This window comes from Aulonocara sp. 'chitande type north' Nkhata Bay, linkage group LG16 (assembly GCF_057382095.1).
Source record: "Aulonocara sp. 'chitande type north' Nkhata Bay isolate Kocher_YH1m ecotype deep benthic linkage group LG16, A_spYH_male_GT1.1, whole genome shotgun sequence".
NCBI classification, from domain to species: Eukaryota; Metazoa; Chordata; class Actinopteri; order Cichliformes; family Cichlidae; genus Aulonocara; species Aulonocara sp. 'chitande type north' Nkhata Bay.
Window position 1 is genome coordinate 4,384,753 of NC_141359.1, and position 24,630 is coordinate 4,409,382.

At 45.8% G+C, this 24,630-nt stretch overlaps 1 protein-coding gene across 4 annotated transcripts in view; it reads left to right on the forward strand.

The window, feature by feature from the left end:
* kalrna (kalirin RhoGEF kinase a) overlaps window positions 1-24,630 on the forward strand; it is a 149,987-nt gene that overhangs the window by 89,653 nt on the left and 35,704 nt on the right. For all 4 annotated transcript variants that reach the window (XM_086267606.1, XM_086267608.1, XM_086267605.1 and 1 more), the window contains exons 27-40: window positions 536-718; window positions 802-923; window positions 1,301-1,367; window positions 1,446-1,555; window positions 1,869-1,938; window positions 2,872-2,961; window positions 3,930-4,022; window positions 4,158-4,269; window positions 4,345-4,535; window positions 4,648-4,749; window positions 4,829-4,977; window positions 6,013-6,115; window positions 18,384-18,462; window positions 18,909-19,076. In XM_086267606.1, coding sequence (XP_086123732.1) covers window positions 536-718; window positions 802-923; window positions 1,301-1,367; window positions 1,446-1,555; window positions 1,869-1,938; window positions 2,872-2,961; window positions 3,930-4,022; window positions 4,158-4,269; window positions 4,345-4,535; window positions 4,648-4,749; window positions 4,829-4,977; window positions 6,013-6,115; window positions 18,384-18,462; window positions 18,909-19,076 — 1,639 coding nt within the window. The remainder of the gene's footprint in view (window positions 1-535; window positions 719-801; window positions 924-1,300; window positions 1,368-1,445; window positions 1,556-1,868; window positions 1,939-2,871; window positions 2,962-3,929; window positions 4,023-4,157; window positions 4,270-4,344; window positions 4,536-4,647; window positions 4,750-4,828; window positions 4,978-6,012; window positions 6,116-18,383; window positions 18,463-18,908; window positions 19,077-24,630) is intronic.

Here is a 24,630-nt window from a genome sequence, read left to right on the forward strand (position 1 = left end):
TCATTTAAATAACAGGGCGCCATATTATTAAAAACTTTCAATCTTAAACTCGATATTTTACAGGGAGCCAGTGTAATATACTTACATATCTATATTATTGCTAATATATGTTGTAATATATCTATATCACTAAAGCACTTCTGGATGGATGCAAACTGCATTTCGTTGCCCTGTACCTGTGCGTGTGCAATGACAATAAAGTTGAATTCTATTCTATTCTAAATTTGCTAAAACTGGAGTTACTGATAAATGCAGACACTCCACAGATAGACGTGAACACCTGCAGTGAATCATCTCCAGCGTGACAGAAGAGAAGCAGCTACATCCACTGGTTTCATCTTTGTGCAGAAGGATGTATATGCGGTCATAATGAGCCCACACAGAGTGGGACCTGACAACAGATACGAGATATTCAAAGATGTACTTACAAATGTCCCACAAGGTATTAGTGTGTTTCACAAAGGGCCACGTAGGGATGCTGAACATCAGCGACTCCTCAGCTTCTGTAATTTGTGTGTCTGACAACATCCTGCAGCAAACCAAGGAGAAGGTGAAGCTGCTGATCCAGCTGGCAGACAGTCTGGTGGAGAAGGGGCACGCCCACGTGCTGGAGCTGAAGCGCTGGGTGAGCACGGTGGACCGCAGGTACCGTGACTTCTCTGCACGGATGGGCAAATACCAGGAGAGCCTGGAGAGGAGCCTGGGAATGAGCTCTGAGGTGAAAACAGCAACACACACTTGTGCCAGTGCAGTCCCAGAAACATCTTCTGATTACTGGCAGAAATGATGTTCTCTGTGCAGGACAACAAAGACCTGGAACTGGACACCATCCCTGCCAGCCTGACAGATGACCCGGAGGTCAAACTGCGTGACCCCAACCATGAGGTCAACGAGGAGAAGAGGAAGTCTGCCAGGAAGAAAGAGTGAGTTTGGAAAGAAAGGAGGACCGAGTCATCATCATGTGTCACTACAGTAGTTCACCTCGTTCGATCGCAGCCACTCACATCCACTCCACAGACGAGGTCGCCTCTGCTCCTGTACAGGTCACGGGTGTGAAAACAACACAAAGTTATGATACATACAGATTCGGTGGGGGTATTACTGCAGTGACTTCAGCTGTCTTCTGTTAGAGTGGCTGCTGTCTGTGGAAGCGTCACACGTTAGCTAAACCAAAGTCTGCACACTGACGTGACGTGAATGCATCCTTACAGCTGTGCTGCTTTCAGTCGTTTTGCCGTCACGTGTTTCTGAGGATCAGTCTTTGGTTTGCGTTTTAGTCTCAAGTCTTTTCCTGTCTCAGGTTCATCATGGCAGAGCTCTTGCAGACAGAGAAGACCTACGTCAGAGACCTTCAGGAGTGTTTAGAGGTGAGAACAACGAGCGAGTTTGTTTGTGGACATTAGTACGTTTGTGCTGTGTGGCTGACGGCTCTGTGTGCCCGTCAGACGTACCTGTTGGAGATGACCATCGGTGTAGAGGAGATCCCACCTGGCATTGCTAACAAAGAGCACATCATATTTGGTAACATGCAGGAGATATATGACTTCCACAGCAAGTGAGTGACGTTTAGATTAGGTCTGCAGCTGAATGTGCTGTCTGTGTGTGTGTTCAGTTGAGCTCTGAACCCTGTTAATATACTGTGTGTGTTCATGCATGGGCCACACCCCCCAGCTGTCCACGACAAACTCATTTGTGTCTCATCTCTTTGTGGTCCCTGCACAAACCCACGCATTAGTTCAATGAGCAGCAACGCTTTAAACTCATTCACAGCATCTGGAGGTTTCACATATCACCATTCTGAACAATGTCTGTGTTACTTGAGTGATTTACAGTAAAAATATACAGTCTGTTTGTTTGTGTCTTTGCAGTATTTTCCTAAAGGAGCTGGTAAACTATGAGCAGCTTCCAGAGGACGTGGGTCACTGCTTTGTCACCTGGGTGAGAGTCACAGTGGAAACACTGTTCAGAAAGCTTTCGAGTATCATAAGTAGCTCCTAGTGACGACATTGTAAGTGTTATTTTAGGCTGGGACTACATTCAAAGAGCAGGTTAGCCCCTAAACTTCCTGAAAGCTGTCAGCAGAATATGAAGAAAGGACAGCTGTGACATCAAAGTTGAAAGGAGGCTGTATTCTTGTGTGATACTGCAACAAAACAGAAGATGGCGCTGTGGTCAGCGAGTTAGCGTATCTGTTCTGGTAGGACTGCTTCTGTCCACAGCGAGGCTTCGGTCTGTTCACATGAAGCACTGCTAGGATTGGGCACAGTGTGAGCAAATGACTGTGCTCGAGGTCATGCTGGGCAGTTACAGGCACCTCCATCTTCACAGGAAACTGGCACACAGTGAAGAAATGATGGAGCTGTGACTCTGCAGCTCACCAGGAACAGAACAAGCAAGAAAAAGATTTAAAATGCAGCATCCAAAGCACAGAGTGGCTGCAGTGGAGAGGTTTTTATGTTACAGCTCTGCTGCTCGGTGCAGCTGAAGGTCAGCAGCGCCCACACGGCAACACAAAAAATAAAACAGCCATTTAAGAAGCCATTAAAGCAGAGCAAAGACAGGATCTCAGTGAATGCATGAAACACTGTCCTGCAGTCATGCTTCTTATCTGTTTAACCTTCATCGGCAAAGTGTGCACACACAGTATCAGCTGTTTTATTCTATCACGGTTATTTTGGGGCATTTTTATGCGGCTGTTGGATGGTTGAGCAGTGATGAAAGACAGGAAAGTGGGGAGAGAGGGGGAAAGACAAAGGACTGCAGGTGTGAGTCAAACCTGCACTGTGGCCACGTGTCACACTGAGCTGAACTGGCGTCCCAGGTAGCTGTAAGTGTAAGCAGGACGTAAAGCTGCCTCCTCTCCTTTTCCAGGCTGATAAGTTCCACATATATGTGGATTACTGCAAGAACAAACCAGACTCCAGCCAGCTGATCCTGGAGCACGCAGGCACCTTCTTTGATGTGAGTATCACAGCACCATCGACGCTTCTTGTCCCCGCCTGTTGTTTTCTTTTGATTGTTCTGGGAAAAAATATAAAATCATGTTACATCTGTATCTCCATGTTTGTGAAGCTAACATCTGTCTTATGTTTGATATATTAAAGTGGCTTCGATGCAGGACACTTGCTGAGTTAGTTACTGAACAGCTTGTGAAAACATAGAGCAGCTGACTGCAGCTCCCAAACACTCTGATGAAGAGGAGGAAGCTTCACTTTATAAATGACGATGTACTTTTCTAAGAACGAGTCAGATTTCTCAGTTTCATTTGCAAATGCTTGTTTAGCATTTTTACAGCATCAGCTGGCACGTTCTGGGCTCCTTTAAACTCGGGCGACCAATCGTCCTCTTTCTGCACTTGCTGTAAAAGCCTGAGTGACATGTTTTATTTCATGAACCGCACCGATAGCGCTTTTTTACTCTTCTGAGCACTCAACTTGTGCATTCACCCATTCACACCCATACTGCATTGGATAGCAATTTGGGCAAGTTGCTATCTAGTATCTTGCCCAAGGATATTTGGCATGCAGGCTAGAGGAAGCCAGGAATCGAACCACCAACCTTGCGATCAGTAGATGACCTGCTCTACTGCCTGAGCTACAAGTTTTTCATGACTGGACCAATCGGCCTCTTTTTTGGAAATCAAAGTATGGTCACGGTTTTTTAACCCCATTAAAAGCTCCTTCAGTGTACCTGATGCTGTTTTTATACTAAAGAAGCTGATTGGATCAACACACACTCGCTGTGTTACACTCAGCGTGCCGGGTTCATTTGTCGAGCACATGTGGAAGACAAATAGACTCAGTGGCATGCTGTCATTTCTCCCTGTACGCACAAACAGTGTGTAATTGCTCTTCTGTCAGCAGATGGTGCTGTTGCACTGACGTTTACAAGTGTTGAACATTTAATATACACATTTCTGCTGTGTGCAGGAGATTCAGCAGAGACGAGGACTGGCTAACTCAATCTCCTCCTACCTCATCAAACCGGTCCAGAGGATCACCAAGTACCAACTACTGCTAAAGGTGAACAGAACCAGTGTGGGTGAATCCGCCCACGCGCTGAGTGGGAACTCGTAGAACGTGTGGTTTAAATGGAGCAAATATTTATAGATCGATCCCCTTTCATCAGTTTTAACATCTCGTCCTGTCCTCCTGCAGGAGTTATTGTCCTGCTGCGAGGAGGGAAAGGGAGAGATCAAAGACGGTTTGGAGGTGATGCTCAGCGTTCCTAAGAGAGCAAACGACGCCATGCATCTCGCCATGTTAGAGGGTAAGAGACCGTCCTCGCACACTTCCTCCTAGCACTGATGTGAAACATGGTTGTTCATGCTTGGCTCTTCTGTAGGCTTTGAGGAGAACCTGGAGGTGCAGGGTGAGCTGATCCTGCAGGACAGTTTTCAGGTTTGGGATCCACGCTCGCTCATCAGGAAGGGTAGGGACCGGCACCTCTTCCTGTTTGAGTTCTCTTTGGTCTTTAGCAAAGAGATCAAAGACTCAGCTGGCAGAACCAAGTACCAGTACAAGAACAGACTACTGGTGAGCGGGTGGTTTCAGCCACGACTGATGTTCTCACTGTGTTTGTGTCCACATACATGTAGAAATAGCCATTGTTGCTTTAACTGTACCCCCTCCCTTACTCTTCCCGCAGACGTCAGAGTTGGGGGTGACTGAGCACATTGAGGGCGACCCTTGTAAATTTGCTGTGTGGGCTGGAAGAACCCCATCCTCTGATAATAAAACTGTGCTGAAAGTACGTGAAATTAAATGTAAACGAAAGTCTGGGCTCTCTGCTTTCATCAGCTGGGATATTAAAGCTGTGACTTCTCCAGGCATCCAGTATGGAAGCTAAACAAGACTGGATTAAGAACATCAGGGAGGTGATCCAGGAGAGGATGACTCACCTGAAGGGGGCGCTTAAGGAGCCGCTTCACCTGCCTAAAACACCAGCACTGACCAAACCCAGGAATAATGCTAAAAGGTGAAGAAACACATACTTTTGCTGGGATTACTATAGTACACTGTAGCACACAGATTGATGGACGAAGGTTGCCGGTTCGAGCCCCGGCTCCGACAGTCTCGGTCGTTGTGTCCTTGGGCAAGACACTTCACCCGTTGCCTACTGGTGGTGGTCAGAGGGCCCGGTGGCGCCAGTGTCCGGCAGCCTCGCCTCTGTCAGTGCGCCCCAGGGTGGCTGTGGCTACAATGTAGCTGCCATCACCAGTGTGTGAATGTGTGGATGACTGAATGTGTAAAGCGCTTTGGGGTCCTGAGGGACTAGTAAAGTGCTATACAAACACAGGCCACTTACCATTTACCATTTACCATTTACCGTGGATTCACCGTGACAGAAACACAAGCGTGGGCACAAAGGGAGCGGTAGGACTGTCCTGTTATTACCGTCACAGATATGTGGAAGACTGAAGCTGCTGAAAAATAGAGAAATAAGCAGCGTTTATTTTAACCATTGAGCGCGATGACTCAGTGTTAGCCTCACAGCAAGAATATCGTGGGTTTGTGTGGAGCATTATGTGTGGGCGTACTCCGGCTTGTACCTGCAGTCCACACACATGCAGTTAGTGGGGTTAGGCCGTAAACTGGGCGTAGGTGTGCCTCGCCTCTTGCCCTGTGGAAGCTGAGAGAGGCTCCAGGCCCCCTGACCCTTAACTGGATAAGCAGGAGGAAGTGAATGGGTTCTAATTTACACGATGAATGAAGACCAATGTTTGTATTCATGTTGTTGTCTTGATCCAATTACAGGTTTCAGATAAACAGCAGTTATTTTAAAGTGTGCCACAGACATAAAGTCCTGTAACTTAACAGCAACCCATTCTGTGACATCACATGTGCATCACATGAGTAGAGCTAGCTTAGCCGTTTCTGCTGGGTGGAACGGGAATCGGACCAAAAGGACATACAGAGGACATGGAATGATATGAAATGTGTAAAAAATGATTGTTAGCCTCGTCAGTAAGACCTTTCACATTCATCCTGGTTGTGCTGTGTGTTTCTGCAGGGAGGGAGGTGAAGACGGAGACAGTCAGGGAGACGGCAGCAGCCAACCAGACACCATCTCAATTGCATCCAGGACATCCCAGAACACTGTAGACAGCGACAAGGTAGGAAACACCGTCGCTGAGCATCTGATACTGACGAGCTGACGACCCACAGCTGTATCAGCGCTACAGGGTTTCCTGTGCAGCTTAAATGAGCAGCAGCAGGGGCTGGGCATGCTCACTGTTTGGAGTGTGTGTTCAGTTCACACATGTGAACGAGAAGTCATCAACAATGCTGCCAGAAAAACAATCAGTTGTGAAAGCCCTTTTCAGGCTGTGTGCAGGCACCTGCACGGACTCCTACCAGGCAGCCTCTGACATCAAAGTAAGACCTTTTGTGTTGCTGCTTTAGCTGTATGAAGGTGCAGAATCCAGGGCTTATCTTATCGCTGTTTTTCACATTCTTATGTTTAACTTGTCCAGTTACTCGGAGCCATAGACACAAACACTCAGACTGAGGACGGACACTTGGCTCCAAACTGTTGTCACTCTGTGCACTGATGACATCACATTCGCTGCAGCTCAGTTTTATGTTTGTCAGCGATGATTAAGCATAGGATCACATGGTCAACTGCACAGATAGATGATAGTCTCATTTCCGTCTGTGTCAGTCGCAGGTGGAGGTGTGTTCGTACACGTTCACTGCCAGAAAAAACTTTGGCCTCTTGAGCCTTTCCTCTGCTACGAGATCTCCATCTTGAGAGCTTTTTAGGCGGTTTGTTTTATTTTTTCCTTTTTAAAAAATGTTTACTTCATCACGAGGATGAGCTCCTTATATGAGGAAGCTCAGTGAATATGAGCAAACAATCAAAAGGGCATAATCGTAGACATGAGTTTGGTGCGATTCTTGTCTTGGCTGTTTGTCAGCACACACACACACACACACACATGGAAAACCTGACACAGATGTCAGTCATGGCCTCCTGCTGTAGAGTTACATGGTGTGTCCTTTTCACAGTGCAGCCCTCACGCCTACACGCTGGCTCGCCTCTAAATGTCAGCAGCACACACAGACTCACACCAGACTCGGTTTGTCTGAAACATGCGTCCACACTGTGCATGTATACGCCATCAATCCCACAGGCAGCTACGCTCTGACCTGTGTTTTTTACATGTGTGTGGACCCCACCTCTTTCTGTCCAATGAAAACAGAATGAGTTTTTCCAGTCCTTTCTGAGTGTGGGCGTGTTGTTGCTCTGCTCTGGTTTATTGTTTCTAGGATTTAGAAAACTCCAGCTTGCCTATTTTTGGAGCCTCGTCTGCTGTTGTCCAAAAAACCAAACCTCAGAAGTAAAAAAGCTTTTGTCCTGCAGTTTGCTCTGATTTATTTCACAGCTTCAACCGTGAGAGTCACATGTCTTTATTTCTGGTTTCCGAGTCTTTACATTGAGCTGTTTTGTAATTTGGTGGTAAAATAGGGACAGTGCTGTGAGTTTTCATGCTAAAGTCCTTTGCTTAGAGCTGTTTGTCTTTTCTTGCAGTTCATGATTGTAGTTGCTGGACGAGTATTTTCCCCAGAAGCACAATGAAACATTGTTTTTTGCTCATGTGTCAAGGCTGATGCTGTAATCGTTTGTTGTGTTCCCATGGCTCTGCTGACCCGCAGGGATTTATTATCATACAAGTGCATCAATCCCTTGTGTATCGTGGAGACAACTGTATTAAATCAATGATCTGAGCAGACATGTTTGTTCAGTACAGCAGTCGTTCTTAATGTGTACTCATTGGTTCTCTCAAACTTCTCCATCAGCAGTCTGAAGCACTAAAATGTTCTCAAATCAAATCTCATTACTTCATATGTGTGAAATGTGACTGAATTCATTAGAAAGCTTCTTACAATCTGTCACTCAGGCTGCGTTTTTCTTTGGGAACTGTCTTTGCAGTTTTTTAAATATTCAGTCAATCACGCAAGGAAGAGCATGCAAGTGAACGGCTGTAAGCAAGAAGTAGTGTCCCTAGAAAAGATAAAGTAGTCAGTCTGACCCAGTCCTGGAGAAAGCTCCAACCCAGATGAAGGCCCAGCATGAGTAGTGGTCAGAAGAAGGGAAGAAAGGTAACTGGGGACAAACCGAGCCAATCCCGCTTTGCCTGCTGCGCAGGGACCAATTCAGGGGACAAAGACAAAGGCAGGGACCAGTTTGCTTTTTGGGACATTTTTGTTTGGTGATGTGTGAATTTCCTATGTGCTGTGGCTCTAAAAGGTTGGGAAACACTGCTCTATGTAGAGGGTTGGTAACTCTACCGTGTGGTATTGGATTTTCACTCTCATGTACGCCTCAAACCTGACTGATCGTTGGCAGCAGGCGGCTGTGTGCAGTCTGTAAACACTTCAGCAAACTGTCACAGACATTTTTAAGTTAATTGATTTCGGCAAATAAGCTGATCAGGCTTTGCACTTACATACAAGTTTCTGAGAGTTAGCAGCTGTGTGACGGCGGCTCACAGGACAACAGCTTCAAGCAGCTTCATAGTGGTCGTAGTGAGAAAGTCTCAGCTGTGAAGACTTCAAGCTGCAGCAAGAAAGCCAGACGCCAGAATAAAACAAAGAGGCTTGTTAAGACAGCCACACTGGACTACTGAAGGTTTTATGGACTGATGAATCAAAACTTGAAATCTTTCGTTCATCGTGCAGGATCTTTGTACGGCGTCAAGAAGGTGAAAGGACGGTTCCACAGTGTGTGGCATCAACGTCAAACATGGAGGAGGAAGGGTGATGGTCTGGGGCTGTTTGCTGATCCAGGGTCAGTGACTGAACCTAAACAGCTACCACAGCACCATGAAGCACCATGCAGCACCCTCTGGTATGCACCCAGTTGGTCGGGGGTTCATCCTACAGCAAGATAATGACCCAAACCATCAGTCCAAGCTGTGCCAGAACTACCTCAGGAACAAGAACAAGATTGTGAGCTTGCAAACGTGGAGTGTCCAGCACAGCCTCCAGACTGAAACCCCATCGAGCTGGTTTGAACTGGACAGAAGAGGGAAAGCAAAGCAGCCTACGAGGTCCACGTTTATGGGAACTTCTGCTACAGATGTGGGAGAAGATCTGATGTCTGTTGTAGACAGAAGCCTCGGCTGTGTTCAGCTCTTATCTGCCAAAGGTGCTACTGATGAGTCAAAGGTTAGAATACGGTTTGGTCTAAAATGAAATCTAAATTTATTCCGTAGTTTCTTTTTTAACTGCAGGTGTTTATTTGTGCTGTGCTTTCATTTCAGAGTGCAGTGAGACAAACGGGATACTATTCAATAAAAACGGAAACACTGGGGTTTCCAAAGTCTGTTATTACAATCTTAAAATGATGTCAGCAAGAGTTGAGTCACTGCTGCCGTGAGCCAATCACACTGTTGTGTTCCTGTTTCTCGTTATTCTTCTACCTTATTCTAGTTGCTCCGTTTCTTTGCCGCTTCACTACTCCCTCAGTTTTTATCCGATTTTCACCAACTTTAAGCTGTTCTGCTCATTCTGCTAACGCCAGCTATATCTTTTGGTGCTGATAACTTTCATACTTTTTGAGATATTAAGCTTTTTATGCAATTTTTTTTGATGAATGGGACCCATTATCAGTGTGGGTACAGGACACGTGAAAGCCTCGCCCAAGCACAGGCTGCTCAGGGTTGTAAAGTGCTAGAAAAATTCCATAAAAGTATATAACAGTACTGAAAGGGACTAAAGAGAGAGCCTATTTCTCCTGTTTCGGCTTCTTTCTCTGGCTCCCTGTTGAATCTGGAAAGGATTTAAATCTGACTTGTCCATTGTCTTGAATGATCAGGGCCGTGTTATCTTAAAGACCTCATATTACCACAACAGAGCACCTCGCTCTCACGCTGTCGATGTATTTGTGGTTCCTAGAGTAGCAGAGCCTCCAACTTTCAGACTTGTGTGGAAACAGCTGACGCTTTGGGACACGGACACGATCTCTGCTTTAAGATTAGGCTTCAAACTTTCCTTTTGCCACCAGATTAGTTTAAACACATAACAACAAACTGGCACGTACGTTCACACTGACAGATTAACTGAGGTGGAGGGGGCCTGTCAGGGTTCTCTTAGGACAGCTTGGCTCCTTGTTGTTCCTGTGACACCTACACCATGGGTCTGTCACTCCCTCATCATGTATGGAAGCTTGTAAGGGATTGCTCTGTCATATTTATGCTCTTTGTTTTAAATGAAGACAAAGGCAGCCCAAACCACAGTTTAACACAGCCACACTGTCTTTGTTGGTTAAACACAGCCTCACCAGTTTGATGTGATGGCATCATGACAGTAGTTTTTAACTTCCTGTGGTAAGCTGGGTTTCTTCTTCTATGGCTCATTTAAAAGGCACTTCTCATGGGTCTAAGCAGCCTCTTGTAAGTATCGCAAATGGCTGCGTCGTTTAGTTCTGACAAACTGTCAGTGTCACAAATCTAAGGTTGGAAATTGTAGGTTTGCAAACAATAGTCATGATTATTTTTTTCCTTTTATCCATAAACTGAGCTGATTTCTTTCTTACATCGATTTAGTTGTGAAACGGTCATTTTATTCATTTTAACTTGGTTATCTGAGTTACATGTATCTAGTTTGAGCGAGGTCATCTCTAACGTCGTGGTATATAAGTCAGTCTCTGGAGTCGTTCTGTGATGTTGCTTTGATATAGTGAGTCACTGTGGTTTAGTTATTTAAAGCATTGTTCCAGCGGCTGATGACTTGGTCTTCACTGCTCCGCTGTCAGAGCAGTGAAGACACGTTTTTATCCTGAACTTTTACTTTAATTGAACATGGTTCTCATTTCTAAGCCAGGCGCAGTAATGCGTCCTCGCAGTCTGCACATGCAGAGATGAATATATCAGCGTACATAAAATCCACTGACAGAACAACAACCCTCACGACCGCCTGATGCCGGGAGATTTGACCTGGGCTGGGTTATCATAGGAAGTGTACGCCTTGGCGGTGAACCAATCAGTGCCTACGACACAAACCCCTCAGAGCAGAATCCTCCTGTCTTTGATCCATGTACGCTGCATGAAGACCCAAACAACAGTTGGACGGGCCGCTTAATAATAGCAGTGACAATAGTAATGGAGACAATAGTGAGCATGGAGGCATACTAGCATACAGCTCACTGCATAGCTGCTAGCTATGATCTCCAGTGTCTGGAGTGCCACAAGTAAAATTACACTTCACAATTACACAGGTCACTCTCAGGAGCTCAGTGAATGCCAGTGTGGTACCGAGCCAGGATGCAACCTGTGCAACAACTCGACTAAATACTCCACAGTTAACTGTAACTGGTATTATAACAAAGTGGACTGGACTGAGAATGACACCATTTCAACCACAAAGTGATTGGCTGCGTAAAATCATGGTCAGTGGGCGCTGAGGTGCATAGTGCTCAGAGATCTGACCTTCTGCAGACTCGTAACCTCCAGGCTTCAGAGAAGCTTGAGGGCGGTGTGCAGAGAGCTCCATGGACTGGGTCTCTGTGGCTGAGCAGCTGCATCCAAGATTTCCATACCAGCTCTCAGATGCAGTGATCTAAAGCACACCAGCACTATGCTTGGCCCTCAGCTCCACTGAAAGCAACTCTTACAATCCAGTTCAGACAATGTGATGCTCCCAGCTTTGGGAGGAGTGTTTGGGAATGCCCCTTCCTGTCCCAGCATGACTGCACCAGTCCATGAAGACACTCACTGGTACTATCAGTACGTCCAGACACGTCTAGAAATGTGTCTGGACTATTTTAATATATAATCAAAATATAAGATTGTAAATGTATAAAATGTCTATAAAAGTTGGACCGGATCACTTGGTGAGGACGTCCTTCCTCAGCAGCAACTGTTTACACGTGTTCTCATGAATCGAATGCATTCACACTCAGACCGAAGCCTCACAGCAGCCATCTGCTGATCATATGACTGTGGTGTCACACACTCATCTGCATGTGCTCTCTAACCACTCCCCACACACACACACGCATGCACGCACGCACGGGCACACACACACACACACACACACACACACACGCACTACAAGTCCTGCAACTGACTATTTTACTGCTTCACTAGATTACAGAAAGTGGAGAAATGTGAATGCAGTGACACACACACACACACACACACACACACACACAGACACACACACACACAGACACACACCCAAGCTGAGTGGCATTCCCATCAAGCACAAAGCTATGGCTGTCTAGAGAGAGAGAGAGAGAGAGAGAGGGCGTGTTCACAGACACAAGTGAGGGAGTTGTTGAAGACGGCGAGAGCGACAGAGTCAGAGGGAGACGCACGAGCAGAGGTCGACATGCCAAAGTGGATGAACTTTAAACTCTTCAAAGACAGCAGCAGAGTGAGTACAAGGAGCTGGACGAGGTCATTGTCCTGGTCAGAGTGAACACTGTGATCATCCTGCTGCTGCACTGTCACCCTGCGCCTGAGAGCAGCTCTGGCAGCTTCTGCTCAAGTGTTTAACTTTGCACCGTCTGAGTCAGGATGCAGTTACAGTGCAGACTGGTTAGGGTCATTTTCTGTGTGCAGAGCTGGTTTTGCTGTTTTCCCCACCTGCATGTTTGTGATGCAGGTGGAAAAAGCTGCTGTGGGGAGCGCTAATGCTACAGACTGTATATAAATGATGGACAAAGCCACAGTGGTGTCACTGAAGCTTTTATTAGCTGACTGCTTAAATACCTGAGAGGACTAGATCACTGACTCCGGCTAGCAGTGTGTGTGTGTCTGTCGATAAACTGGCCTACATCAATAACACTTCTTCTTCTTCTGTTGCTAATCTTGTTATCATCTCATTAGTAGTGTCCACATGGATTAGTCACAGTTCTGACAGTTTAACACGGGGCTCTATGGAGAGGGGCACTTCTGCAGCGACTTCTTTTCCTCGTCTGTTCTTCCTTCATTATTGTAGCGTGGACACGCTGCGTCCTGCAAGTCCTGCAGCTTGAATGTGTAGCCGATTGTATGAGCAGGTTCAGAGGGTCCTGCTCACTTTCACTTAGTGTTGTAAAGGTTCACTGCAGAAGCGAATATGTGTAAGGAGGGAGATTAATGGTTAAACAGGGTGTGTGAGTGTTTGTGCGGCAGGCTGACGGGGAGGAAATGGACCATTAGCTGCTACGTGGAGACAGGATAAATAAAAAAGTGAGCGTCCAGACTGATTGTGTGCAGACCAGTGGCTCAGAATAAACAGTGTAAACACACTCGTGGGCTCAGTCCCTTATTTAACTTCTTAACTACATCTGTGCTAAACTGCTGTTTAGAGAGGGAAGAAGTGACTATTTTAACGTCCTGACTCAGTGCGCTGCCACACTCGGTCACGCTGATGTGTCCTCACTGCACAGTGCTGGAACAGTAAATAACAGGCGAGGTTTGGTATGAACTCTGGTTTCATGGTTCAGCACAGCAACGAAAGCCAAAGAAATGCATCAAAACATTTTTCTTTTCTTTTTTGGAAATATGACGACCGCGTGTGGGAGCCAGGACGGGGACGAAAACGTTTCAGGCTGGTTTTCCTGTTTGTTTACAGCTGCCAGTACAATGGTTGACTGGTCCTGCTGGTTTCAGTGATGCGGTTCTGCTTCCACAACACCACCTTGGCCAGTTGGAGATTTCAGTGGTGATTTGAGTGTCTAATGTGTGCTTGTTTAAACTGTGTCTGGTCCTGACAAAACGAGCCAATCAGACTGTTTCTTCTGCTTTAAGTAAGCGGCCGTCCCAGCACAGAACGTCCTCCGCCCGACTTGTCACTTGTGGTTCAGCCCACACAATTTGTCTCTGGTCATTATTCAAACTGTGTCGAGGAGGTAAACAAGCAGACACTAATTGTCGGGGCATGCTAGCAAGTTTGGTAATTATGTTTGAATCTCATCCTGTCAGCTTGAGGTGTTTAATCAGTCTAACCATCCAAGTGGACACAAAGCTGCTGCTCCACCTTCCTCCTTGGACAGTTTTGCTTGTGAAATGTTCCTCCTCCCTTTGTTGTGTTTTCTGTTTGCTGTGGGTCAGGCTTCTCTCTTGCGACACCCCGATGCAAACGTGGTTCCTTATATAAAGAAAAGCAGCGTGCCAGGACTGCATCTGTAATCTGTAGCTCTAAATCACAACAGCAGCTGCCCCGCGGTGCTGGTCTCCACATTTCAGGAACAGTGTAGTATTCTGCATGTTCATTAAACACTTGTGTGAATATATTAGTGTTTGATGCACATTTCATGGAATGACAGTGATGATAACACTTGCTTTGTCTGTTTCCATGAAATTGCATCGCCTCTGGACTTAGTTTTCCATTCGGCACAGATCAGTGTGACGCTTACAGAAATCTATGAATAATCAAACAGAGAAGTGAGGGGTCACTTCATTTGTCTCAGCTGTGGATCAAGTGGGAGCTGCTGTTTCAGACCCTAAAAGTTACAACTTCAGCACCGACTTACTCGCCGTATAAAAACGAAAAGACGACTAAATACATTTCCAGAGTTTATGAGGACAAATTACCAGCAGAGTGCACCCTGGTGTTCAGACCTCAGCCTTGGACGTGCACATGCCTGCTCAGAGCTTTGCTGACGTAGACGTGTGCTTGCTGCCTGCAGTCTGGCGCTCGGGATTGCTCACAGCTTCCACTCCTGGAACAAACTGTGTAGTGAAGCGTCTTAGCAAGGTGTGTGTCTGAAATGCATATATCTGCAGGCTGCTGCGCAAACACAGTGTTGCACGAGTATGTTTGGATCAGCTGAGTTTGCTCAGCAGCTCCAGCTTGACTGCTCTGTGCTGCAGTTTAAGGATGTTTCAGTAAATCTAATAAGTTGCATATGAGGTTCATAAGTGATTCCTTGGAGATGGGATTAGTGGTCCAGAATCTTTGCCCATATGTTAGATGTCAGTGTCACTCTTCTTGGTCTGTGTGATTCAGTTCTCATCAGCACCTGGAAGCTGCTGCAGCACTGACACCTTCACAGAAACTCACGTCTGAGACGAATTCAAGTCGTATGATCTCAAAAACAGCAGCCTGCTTTTTAAAATGATTTATTGTTTGTTTGCTTTTTCATTTTTCACCCTCCTTTTCAGTTTTACTGTTGATGCCGTAAACGAGCATTAACAGTGAGTATTTCCTGCTGTAGAAAACAACCTGTTCAATCCACTGTCATTGTTTAACAGACATTCGCTTGGTGGCCTGAAAGTAATTTTTTAGAATGAAAAAAGACAAAAACGACTGCTTGTATGTGCTGGGCTGTTTTCAGAAGGGGAAACCCAGATTTGATCAGTGCTGACCAGGACGACTCCTGGGACAGTCGAGCAGCGGGGGGGGCGGGACCGTGGTGTGTTCAGTGTTTCGGACTGGTTTGATTATAAAGGGAACCAATCTTCATTTCTACCTTTAAGATATTTTTTGTTTTATTAACAGCACATTTAGTCCTAAATGTTCAACAACTCTGTCGGGCTTAAGCTAGGAAAGGTATCTGTGAAGGACCCAGCAGCTGCTCTCATGTTTGACTGCTGCTCAGCTGCTGCTGACGTAAGAAAGAAAGTCTTCAGTGTCCTGATGAATGTGGTGAAAGTTTCCTGTTTACACACAACAGGTTCCATTTGTTTTGCTCGTCGCTTTAACGCCGTCTTCCTCTTCTTGAACATATGATCATCACAAGCTGGCGCGTGCATGTGCGTATTCAGCGCACAGGGAGAGGTCATATGACAGACAGCATCAGCGATGAAGGCACACGCTAAACACAGACTTTTTTCATTGCTGCTACTGGATGAGAACACTCAATTGTTAGTATTTGATGATGTTTATATATATAGTTTGTATTGTCAGACAGACGTCTAAGACTGAGAGTAAAACCGAGGGACTTCCAAAACCAACAGAAAAGCTGCAACACTGTAAGACATGAACTTAATCCTTTATTTCACACGTTTTTCACTCATGCATGACTGAGGGGCAAATTTTAACTTTAAGTTGACATTAAATGTGCAAAACAAAGTGATGCAAAAGCATCTTTTTTATTTCTAACACATAAAATCTCCAGTTCCTGCTGGTCTCTGATTAAACTCAGTTGTAAACCTCACTTCCAGCTCCTATGTGACAAGTGTCAGGCTGGAGCAAATAACATTGTTCAAGTATGATCATAGCCTTAAACCTGAGAGAGAGAGTGTGTGTGTGTGTGTGTGTGTGTGTGTGTGAGAGACCATCTGTCAGGTATAAATTCACCTGTACGGTTATAGAAACAGGGTCCTTGTTGCTAGGAGATATTTATCCCAGCTGCTTGCTCACATTAGCACACGGTCCCTGACATTTTCCAAAGCAGACGAGGTGACGAGCAGCAGAAAACACTCGCTTGAATATTGTAAAGATGTCAGTGAATAGTGAAACTTTACCAGTTCATTTAAAAAGTTCATGTTACTTTTCTGAAAATGTAGAATTTTAGCGCCTCGAGCTTCAGCTCCTCCATCTGTATGTCCAAGTATGCGCAGCAGGATAAGGTGATGTGTTGAGTTCAGTGTAACAGAACAGAATAGAGTAGAAAAGCCTTTGATTGTCATTGTGCATGTACAACAAAACCAGCTGTGCAGGAATAGAAACAGCAGGACATCAAGCATGAATACCAGAGACGGGATACAGCAAAAGGATTGTGTATGTATTATGTTCCAGGGGTGGCAGAGGGCAGACGCTGATGTTCTGGGTGGTGCTAGTTACCCTCTGTGCAGGACCAGCACCAGCTACTGGTGCAGGTTGTTGTCCCTCAGTACACGGAGGAAGTGCAACCAGGGTGGTGATGATGTGGGTCCAGGTGAGATCAGCCCAGAAACCTGAAAGTGGATCCATCTGAGTAGCAGTCAAGTCCATTTAACCTTGTAAAGTTTTAAGGAGTCACATATTCCCCAACTTTCCTCATAAAGCTAACATTTTCCTCGCCCGTACTCTTAATGATGAGTTTCGCCACCTTGAAGTATATGACTAATGACAGTGTCACTAAGTTCTGGCAGTGATTAGATTGTTTCTAGCTGTCTGTGAATGAGCAGGTTTCAGTTCAGCAGCGGACGTTTAATCGAGGAGCAGTTCGTCTTCCATTTATGGTTTGTTGCAGCACGACGTCAGCTTCATGAAGCCGCTGCAATAATCTGGTTCGGGAACACTTTATGGCTCCAATTGTGGATGACTTTGCTGTTATTTATTAACTTTGATAACACAACCATTGCGTGACGTTGGTAGTTGATGCAGAATTTGCTCACACAGTTATGATACACTGAGTGTATCAGTGAGTCATCGCACAGTTTGGTCCAGTTCATCCAGGTCGCTGCTTTTAGTCTTATTTCATTTTGAGGTTTTGTTTCAGTCCACTTTAGTTTAGTTGGTCTCTACAAACAACAGAAACTAAACAAATGTGTTTAATTTGATTTCAGTTCATTCTATGAGTGCACAGCTGGTCTTTGACTTTTAACGAGAACAACCTTGGTTCAGGTTTTTACACAGAGCAGTTCTCTGACCTTGTGTCACGATCAGTATTAAGTCTCCCCTGTGTTTCATGTTGTCTCATTATGTTTCCTGTTTTATTTTGAAGAGGTCACGTGTTCCTGTGTTCGTTGTGTTTAGTTTTACTCTTCTACTGTGATGTCATTATGTTGATTTGTGTCAGCTGTTTTCCCCATGTGTTTCCACTTCCCCTTCACCTCCTGTGTGCTGTTGGTCTGTGTGTGTTCATTCATGCCTGGTCCGAGCATCTGTGTCCCACCTTGTGTCCATGCCAGGCCTCTGTGTTCATGTTTTGTTATGTTTGGCTCGCCCAGTTTAGGTTCGGAGTGAGTTTTTCTTTGCTAAGATCAGCCTCAATAAACGGCTCGTTTTCAGTTAATATTACGTCTTGTTATTTTGCGTGTGTTGGGTCCAGCTTCTTCACCCCCCACAGTCTGCCTCTGCCAGACTGTGGCACCTTGTTCCTGACTTTGTGCACATTCTGCGCCGTCTATTCCACAATAATACACAGGAAGGAGAACCTTCCCTTTTCTAACACCAGAAACTGATGCTAGCCTGGAACTTGCATGACTTTCTCTCTGCATGTAAAGAAGAAAGATCAGGACTGGATGTGGTTGTCCTGGTTTTTCCTGTTTTTCCTGAATTCCAGTTCCTCTTGCTGTTTATGGTGTAAACAGGGATTGATGCTGGTCCTGGCTCAGGGTTGGATTACATTTCTCTTTCTCTGACACCAGCAGCGGATTCTTCAGAAGCTTAAATGCAGATAAGATGCCTGAAAGTGAAAACTGTGCACAGAACGTGTGTTTTGAACACAGCTCAGTTTGAAGCTCGACTGTTAAACTGCTGATGATCTGACGTGTGACACGTGTCGTCTGTTTGCAGCTCTCCGGTGGATGTGAGCTGACTGTCGTTCTCCAGGACTTTGCAGCAGGATGCGGCACAGAGATGTCTGTCAGCACAGGTGTGTTTTATTCATACATAGATTTAATCCCCCACACTCAGAGCTCACGTGTCTTAAAGGACAAACTTTATATACAACACACACAGGTCCACATAACACATTTCCTAATGAGCTCTTCCTGGGACGCGAGTCTGTTATTCAGATTCACTGTGGTGAAAGCTCTGGGCAGTTATTTTAATATGTAAAGGAAACAGCTGTGTGGTTTAGGAGACTCTTTTATTTTAGTCCGACCATCAGTGAAAAAATAAACTTCATCCTTTATTCAGTGACACTTAAAACCAGAGATGAAGGCCTTAAACGCCAACCACTGCTTCAGTCTTCAGATGTGGAGGCTTCATCCATCTTTTAGGTTGAGCTAAATCCAAGTTTCTGTTTTCTTTAACATTTAGTATTCAAACCTGTCTTCCATACCTTGTAGTATAGTTTTTATCTTCTCCACCTTCCAGGTCAGACAGTGGAGCTGTTGGAGCGGCCCAGTGAGCGGCCCGGATGGTGTCTAGTCCGAACCACTGACCGCAGCCCACCGCAGGAGGGACTGGTTCCCACGTCTGTCCTCTGTGTTTCCCACTCACGTTCTAGTGTGGAGATGGACTGTTTCTTCAGTTCAGGGAAAGGTAGGAAGACGAGTCACATATCTTCGTATTCAATGCTTTTTGAGGAGGAACCAAGACGAAGGATAAAAATCTGTCATTAAATATGCACTATAGGGTGATCAGCTTCTAAGCAGCCTTAAATCTCCTACTTATCCTCAATTCTTAATCTCTTGCATGTCTTTATGCACTGTTTTTGTTTTGGTAACTTTATATGGGAGTCCTGGCAACACTGTGGCAAAAGGAAAGAACATAAAGTAAATTTCAAACAATGACATGTTATCTTCTTCACTGGTCTTTATATTTAACCAGGCTGACAGAGGCACAGCTGGTCTGTGCTGACCTCTGCTGGTGAGATGAGGGCATTAGTCATACTGAGGTGTGGCTCTCACAGAAGGCTGTCACACAGCCCGAGCACATGGAGGGAACGTGGAAAGTGTGGCTGTTAGTTTTGGAAAGTCACTCTGGTGTTTCCCCCGTTTGGGGAAGTGTGCTCACTGACTGTGAGTGTAATTCAAACGCGTTCCAAAATGCTGCTCTTCATTTCTCTCTTACTGCCATGTCTGAATTTGGAGTGTGTGCGTTTATGATCCAGGATGATCCTGCATGTGTAACGGCTCTGAAAGCGAAGCAAACATCTGTTCTGTCCTGCTGTAACCCACAGTGGCAGCCTGCCTGTTGTCTCTGCTGTGAACTTGAGCAGTAATGTCTGACAGAGATGAGATGACTGATAATGTGAATGATGAAATGATCCCATTAACTTTGCCAAGAACAAAGACGGTGAAATTCTGTGAGCCGTGGGACGCAACATCAAAATTTGAAGAAGCTCTCCTGTGCATCCTGTCGGTGCAGCTTTCCATCCTTCCACCTGCAGTCTGATGTGTGTCCTACAGGGGGAGCAGTGGAGCTGCTGGAATGCCTTCTTCCTGCATCTGTCCCAGGTCATCTCTGTGTGTGCTGAGGAGAAATGGGAGTAATGCACTGAGTCACAGCACTTTGGTTTCCTTCTATATCGTCCTTCCTGACGGTCTGTTTCCAGCTTCGCGGACACCACGGAGGAGCTTAGCTCTGCACTGTTGTCTCACTTGCACTCACACAGACACAGAATCAGCTGATTTGCCTGCTGCAGCCACAGTGTTTCCTGCTTTCGAGAAAATGACAAGGGCGCTTTGTATTTGTGCGGAGCGATGCAAATTGGCCAACTGCAGCCGCTACACATGGAAATATAGCACATTTAGGAGGCGCTCCCATCCCGGACGGTGGGGCTGACTTTTCCAGAGTAGGTCCAGACAAATATATCATCAGCCTCCAATGCAGACTCCTCCTGTATCATGTGACTGAACCTGTCTGCTTACACAATAGGATAATTAAAGGCAGCCACAAGCTGATGGGTTTGTCATTAACAATCGTCAGTTTGTTAATAAATCAGTCAAAACTGCTCATTAACCCGTTTAAGTCCCGCCGAGCTGTTTCAAGCTTCCCTCTGTGTGTCTCGAGTCTTGTGACTGCTCTGTAAAGTAGGTCTCCTTGTCCTCTGAAAGACTGTGAAGAAAGTGTGGGTTTAATGTTAACTGAACTGAAAGTCAGACCTGCTGGACATCAGAGGACCTGAGAGCTGCGACGCATCACATTAGAGACGGTTTTGGGGCACTCCTCCATTCCTGGAAAATTCCTTGAACTGATCTTAAACACTGAGTTCTCCTGAGAACTAATTTTTCCCTTAAGAACACTGAATGTCTAAGGTACCTAAGATTTTACAGCATTCATGAACGTGTCGTCCTGTCACACACAGAGCGTGGGAACATTAGTTTATATCTGTGTCACGTTGTCTTGATTATCTCCATTTTCTGAAAGCTTTTTGAAAATAATTAACTGGCACTTTACTGCAGCATCGTTCCATTCTCTTTGCTTTTTGCTGCGTAGCGACAGTAGATATACAAGATGAACAAAATGGGACACTGCAGGGAAAAGGTGCTGGTGAAAGCACGTTATCTAGGCTAAGTGCGCGTGCTTACCTGCTGCTGCAGTGCACACACAGCAGGAAGCTGTTTACAGTCCTCTGCTCGTTCAGATGCAGAGGACCCACTAAGGAAGATCAGAAAATAAATGCAAGTTAATTTTAATAATAAAGTTGCTTGGCTCTAGCTGTGCCAGCAGCCTCTGCAGTTCTGATGAGTGCTGTCAGTGGACACACTCCCACACTGTAGGCACTGAGACGTCAGGAGTCAGTGGAACTTTTGCTGTCACTCAGGTACAGGACATGTTGTTTGCTGCTGGTGAATGTTCACATACCAGGCAGCCGTCTCGTCTTTTTAAATGCAAAGAGACGTTTTTGCTACATTGTTGAATCAAACACACTCCCGTGTCTTTGTGCAGTCCTGCCCTCCACAACGAGGAAGGTGCCCGCTCAAATAATTAACAGGGACTCGTATTCCTTTGAGCCGAAGCGCGTGGGGAGGGGAGGTAGAGGGAGAAACTGAACAACTTTGCCTGAGAGAGAGAGACAGAGAATGTGCTCCTCCCCCATCTCCTCCTCCCACATTACTAAAACTCTCTCTCTTTGCTGAATCTGGGCAGTGAGGACTCGAAACTCTTGAAATTCACACTCAGCCCAGGAACAAGCTGACGAACTGGTTAGCGACCGAGTCGGACGTACTGAAGGGAGGTGTGTCTGAGGTTGTGTGTGAGTGTAGGATGTGTGTGTGAGCAAGAATGAAGAGAGTCGGCCGTTGCTGTGGATGGGTCCTCTCCCGCTGCTGCTGCTACAACGGCACAGGTGCGACACAGACACACAACACTGGACTTCTGTGAGGCTCACTGAACACTGGCTCGTGTTTTCTATGTGCGTGCGTGCGTGTGTGTGTGAGAGACAGATTAGTTGATTTTGACAGATTTGAGTGACTGAATAAGTCCGTCCTGTGGACAGATGATGGAAATTAGTCTTTTTGGAAACTGATTTGAATTGAAAATGAAGAGTGCAAAAGGAAGCCGTGTGTCAGCCAGGCAGAGTGTGAAAGGCCACTTTCTTTCTTCTCTGTCTGGAAAGTCAAGTGTTCGATTGAGCAATCAGTGTGTCGCTGCACTGTGTGCGTGCGTGTGTGTGTGCGTGCATGAGGACACACTGTGGACTTTGGCCTAACAAGTCTTTGAGTTTCATGTTAAAAACTGTGTAGAGTGCACCGATTGGCATGCAGCCGAACTGGTCACACTAGTTCCAGTTCATTATTTTAACAGGTTTATACATGCCACTCAAATAATACGGGCGCATTAGATCCCAGAGACGCGCAGCTCTGCGGTCCACGGTCCAGGCCGTCTCAGCGGCTGCAGAGGGCCCCGTGTCTCAGTTTAACTGTTGAGGACACCAGAGTCTGAAAACTGTCTCATCTCTTGTAAGGAAATGGGAAACTCCTATGCCGTCCTTTTTTTGAGACACACAGGCACATGCACACAGAGACACTTCCTCATTCACTGTGGAAATACTAAATAATTGACTTCTGGGGTCTTAAAGTGATCCTGCGTCCTGTCCTTTGGCCATTAAACCTGAAAATGAGCAGGAAACGACTCTGATCCTCAGGGACACACACACACACACACACGCACACACACACACGCACACACACACACGCACACACACACACACACGCACACGCACGCACGCACACGCACGCACGCACACACACACACGCACACACGCACACACACACACACACGCACACACACACACACGCACACACACACGCACACACACACGCACACACACACACACGCACGCACGCACGCACGCACGCACGCACGCACGCACGCACACACACGCACACACACGCACACGCACACACACACGCACACACACACACACACACACACACACACACACACACAGTCTCTGAGCAGAGATAATGGACAGAGGCAACATTATGCTGCTTCATCAGCTGAGATTCGATGTTTTCGGTCTCGTCCAACCTGAAGCTGAAGCCTCGCTTCGTCTGTTTCATGGGTTTGTCTCATCGATGATGCAAACACAGCTGACTCTACTTTGACTTTATTCATACATTTGAAATGAGATGAAAGAGTAGATATCTGGTTCAAATGGAGGTGACAGAGATGACTGAGTAGTGACGGTAGACAGATTTTTTGAATTCCATGTTTTCAGAGCGTGAGCAGCAAACTGAAGTGAAGGATCTGTTGTGGGCTTATCGTGCTCCCAGATACGACGAGAAACACTCGTAGTAAAACACATCAAATGGAAATTGAATTCCAGTGAAGAGCATCAGAGTCTCTTTGCTTACCACACAGAGCTTCTGCTTTATTTCTCTTTTTTCACTGAGACATGATTTTACTGACAAACCTGTAAAAAAAGCAACATTGTCTTTGATGTTTTCAACATGTTAACGTTTTATTCACCTGCTCAGTCTCTGGAGCCAGCTTTACAACCAACCCTGCTAGCATTAACAGATCTTCACTTTATCAAATCTGGGGCTCAATAAAAGCAAACATGGCTGCAGCCACATTCGGCCAATGAGTCTTTAAAATTAGGAGTACAGATGATAGTGACATTGCAGACTGTCGCTACGATCTTGGAGGAGGTGCTTTTCTGCTGAACAAAGCTGGATACTGTGTTCTCCTTTGGTCCTACTTATGCTTTTGGTGCAGCTCATCCAGTTTGACAAAGCCTGAGCTGAGCTGTCAGCGTGTAAGACCCAAACAACGTGGGTAAAAAGTTTGACAGTGTTTTAGTAGCTGTGACACAGACTGTGTTCCAGTACAAAACATATGCATTTCCAGTCCTGTGCCGTTTGTCAGAGCCAAAAAAGACTGGTCTGACGTCAGCAGCTGGTCACAAATGAATCGCTACATTGTGCAGTTTGGACAGATGTGATGCTGCTTTCCTTTCATGCATGTTGTCGTTTGACACATTCTCACTGAGAAGGCTGAAAACGATTTTGCGTTAGCTGCTTCATTTTAAGAAAGGGTGGAGCTCCACTGCTGATGGTACTGCTGTCGGTCAATCAGTAGATATTTCCACTGACAGGGTAAAAGTGTCTAATGCAACACAAAGATGTTGTTGAGTCATTATGGGAGGATCGATCTGATCTTTACTTAATTATCTGCGATGTACAGTCGTGTAATGCTGCTGCTTTGACCACTCGATCTTTGCAGCTCTGCAGCCAAGAAACTCGCAGTTTGACCGTCTTAGAAAACCTGATCGTGCAACGACGAAGAAAAATCCGGATAAAGTTGTAAAACAACACAAATGTGTTTGACACTTAAATGCTGCAGAATTTCACTCACATCGAACGCAGCAGTCAGTGTGGCAGTTGTGTCTGTAGAAGGGTTCAGGTTAGAGAGCGGTATGAGAGGAATGAAGTCTTTGCAGATTAGTGTCTCTTCCTGTCATTGATAAAATCACATGATGGGAGTAGAACAGGCAACACACAAACTATGTGAGGTGGCAAAAGTACAGATATTCTGTATTTGAAGCACTGATTCAAGTACATGTTCTGAAATGTCCTCAAAGCAAAGTAAAAAGTAGCTCTTTGAAGGACGTTTCTACCAACCTCGACGGTTCAGTTAGCTTAAT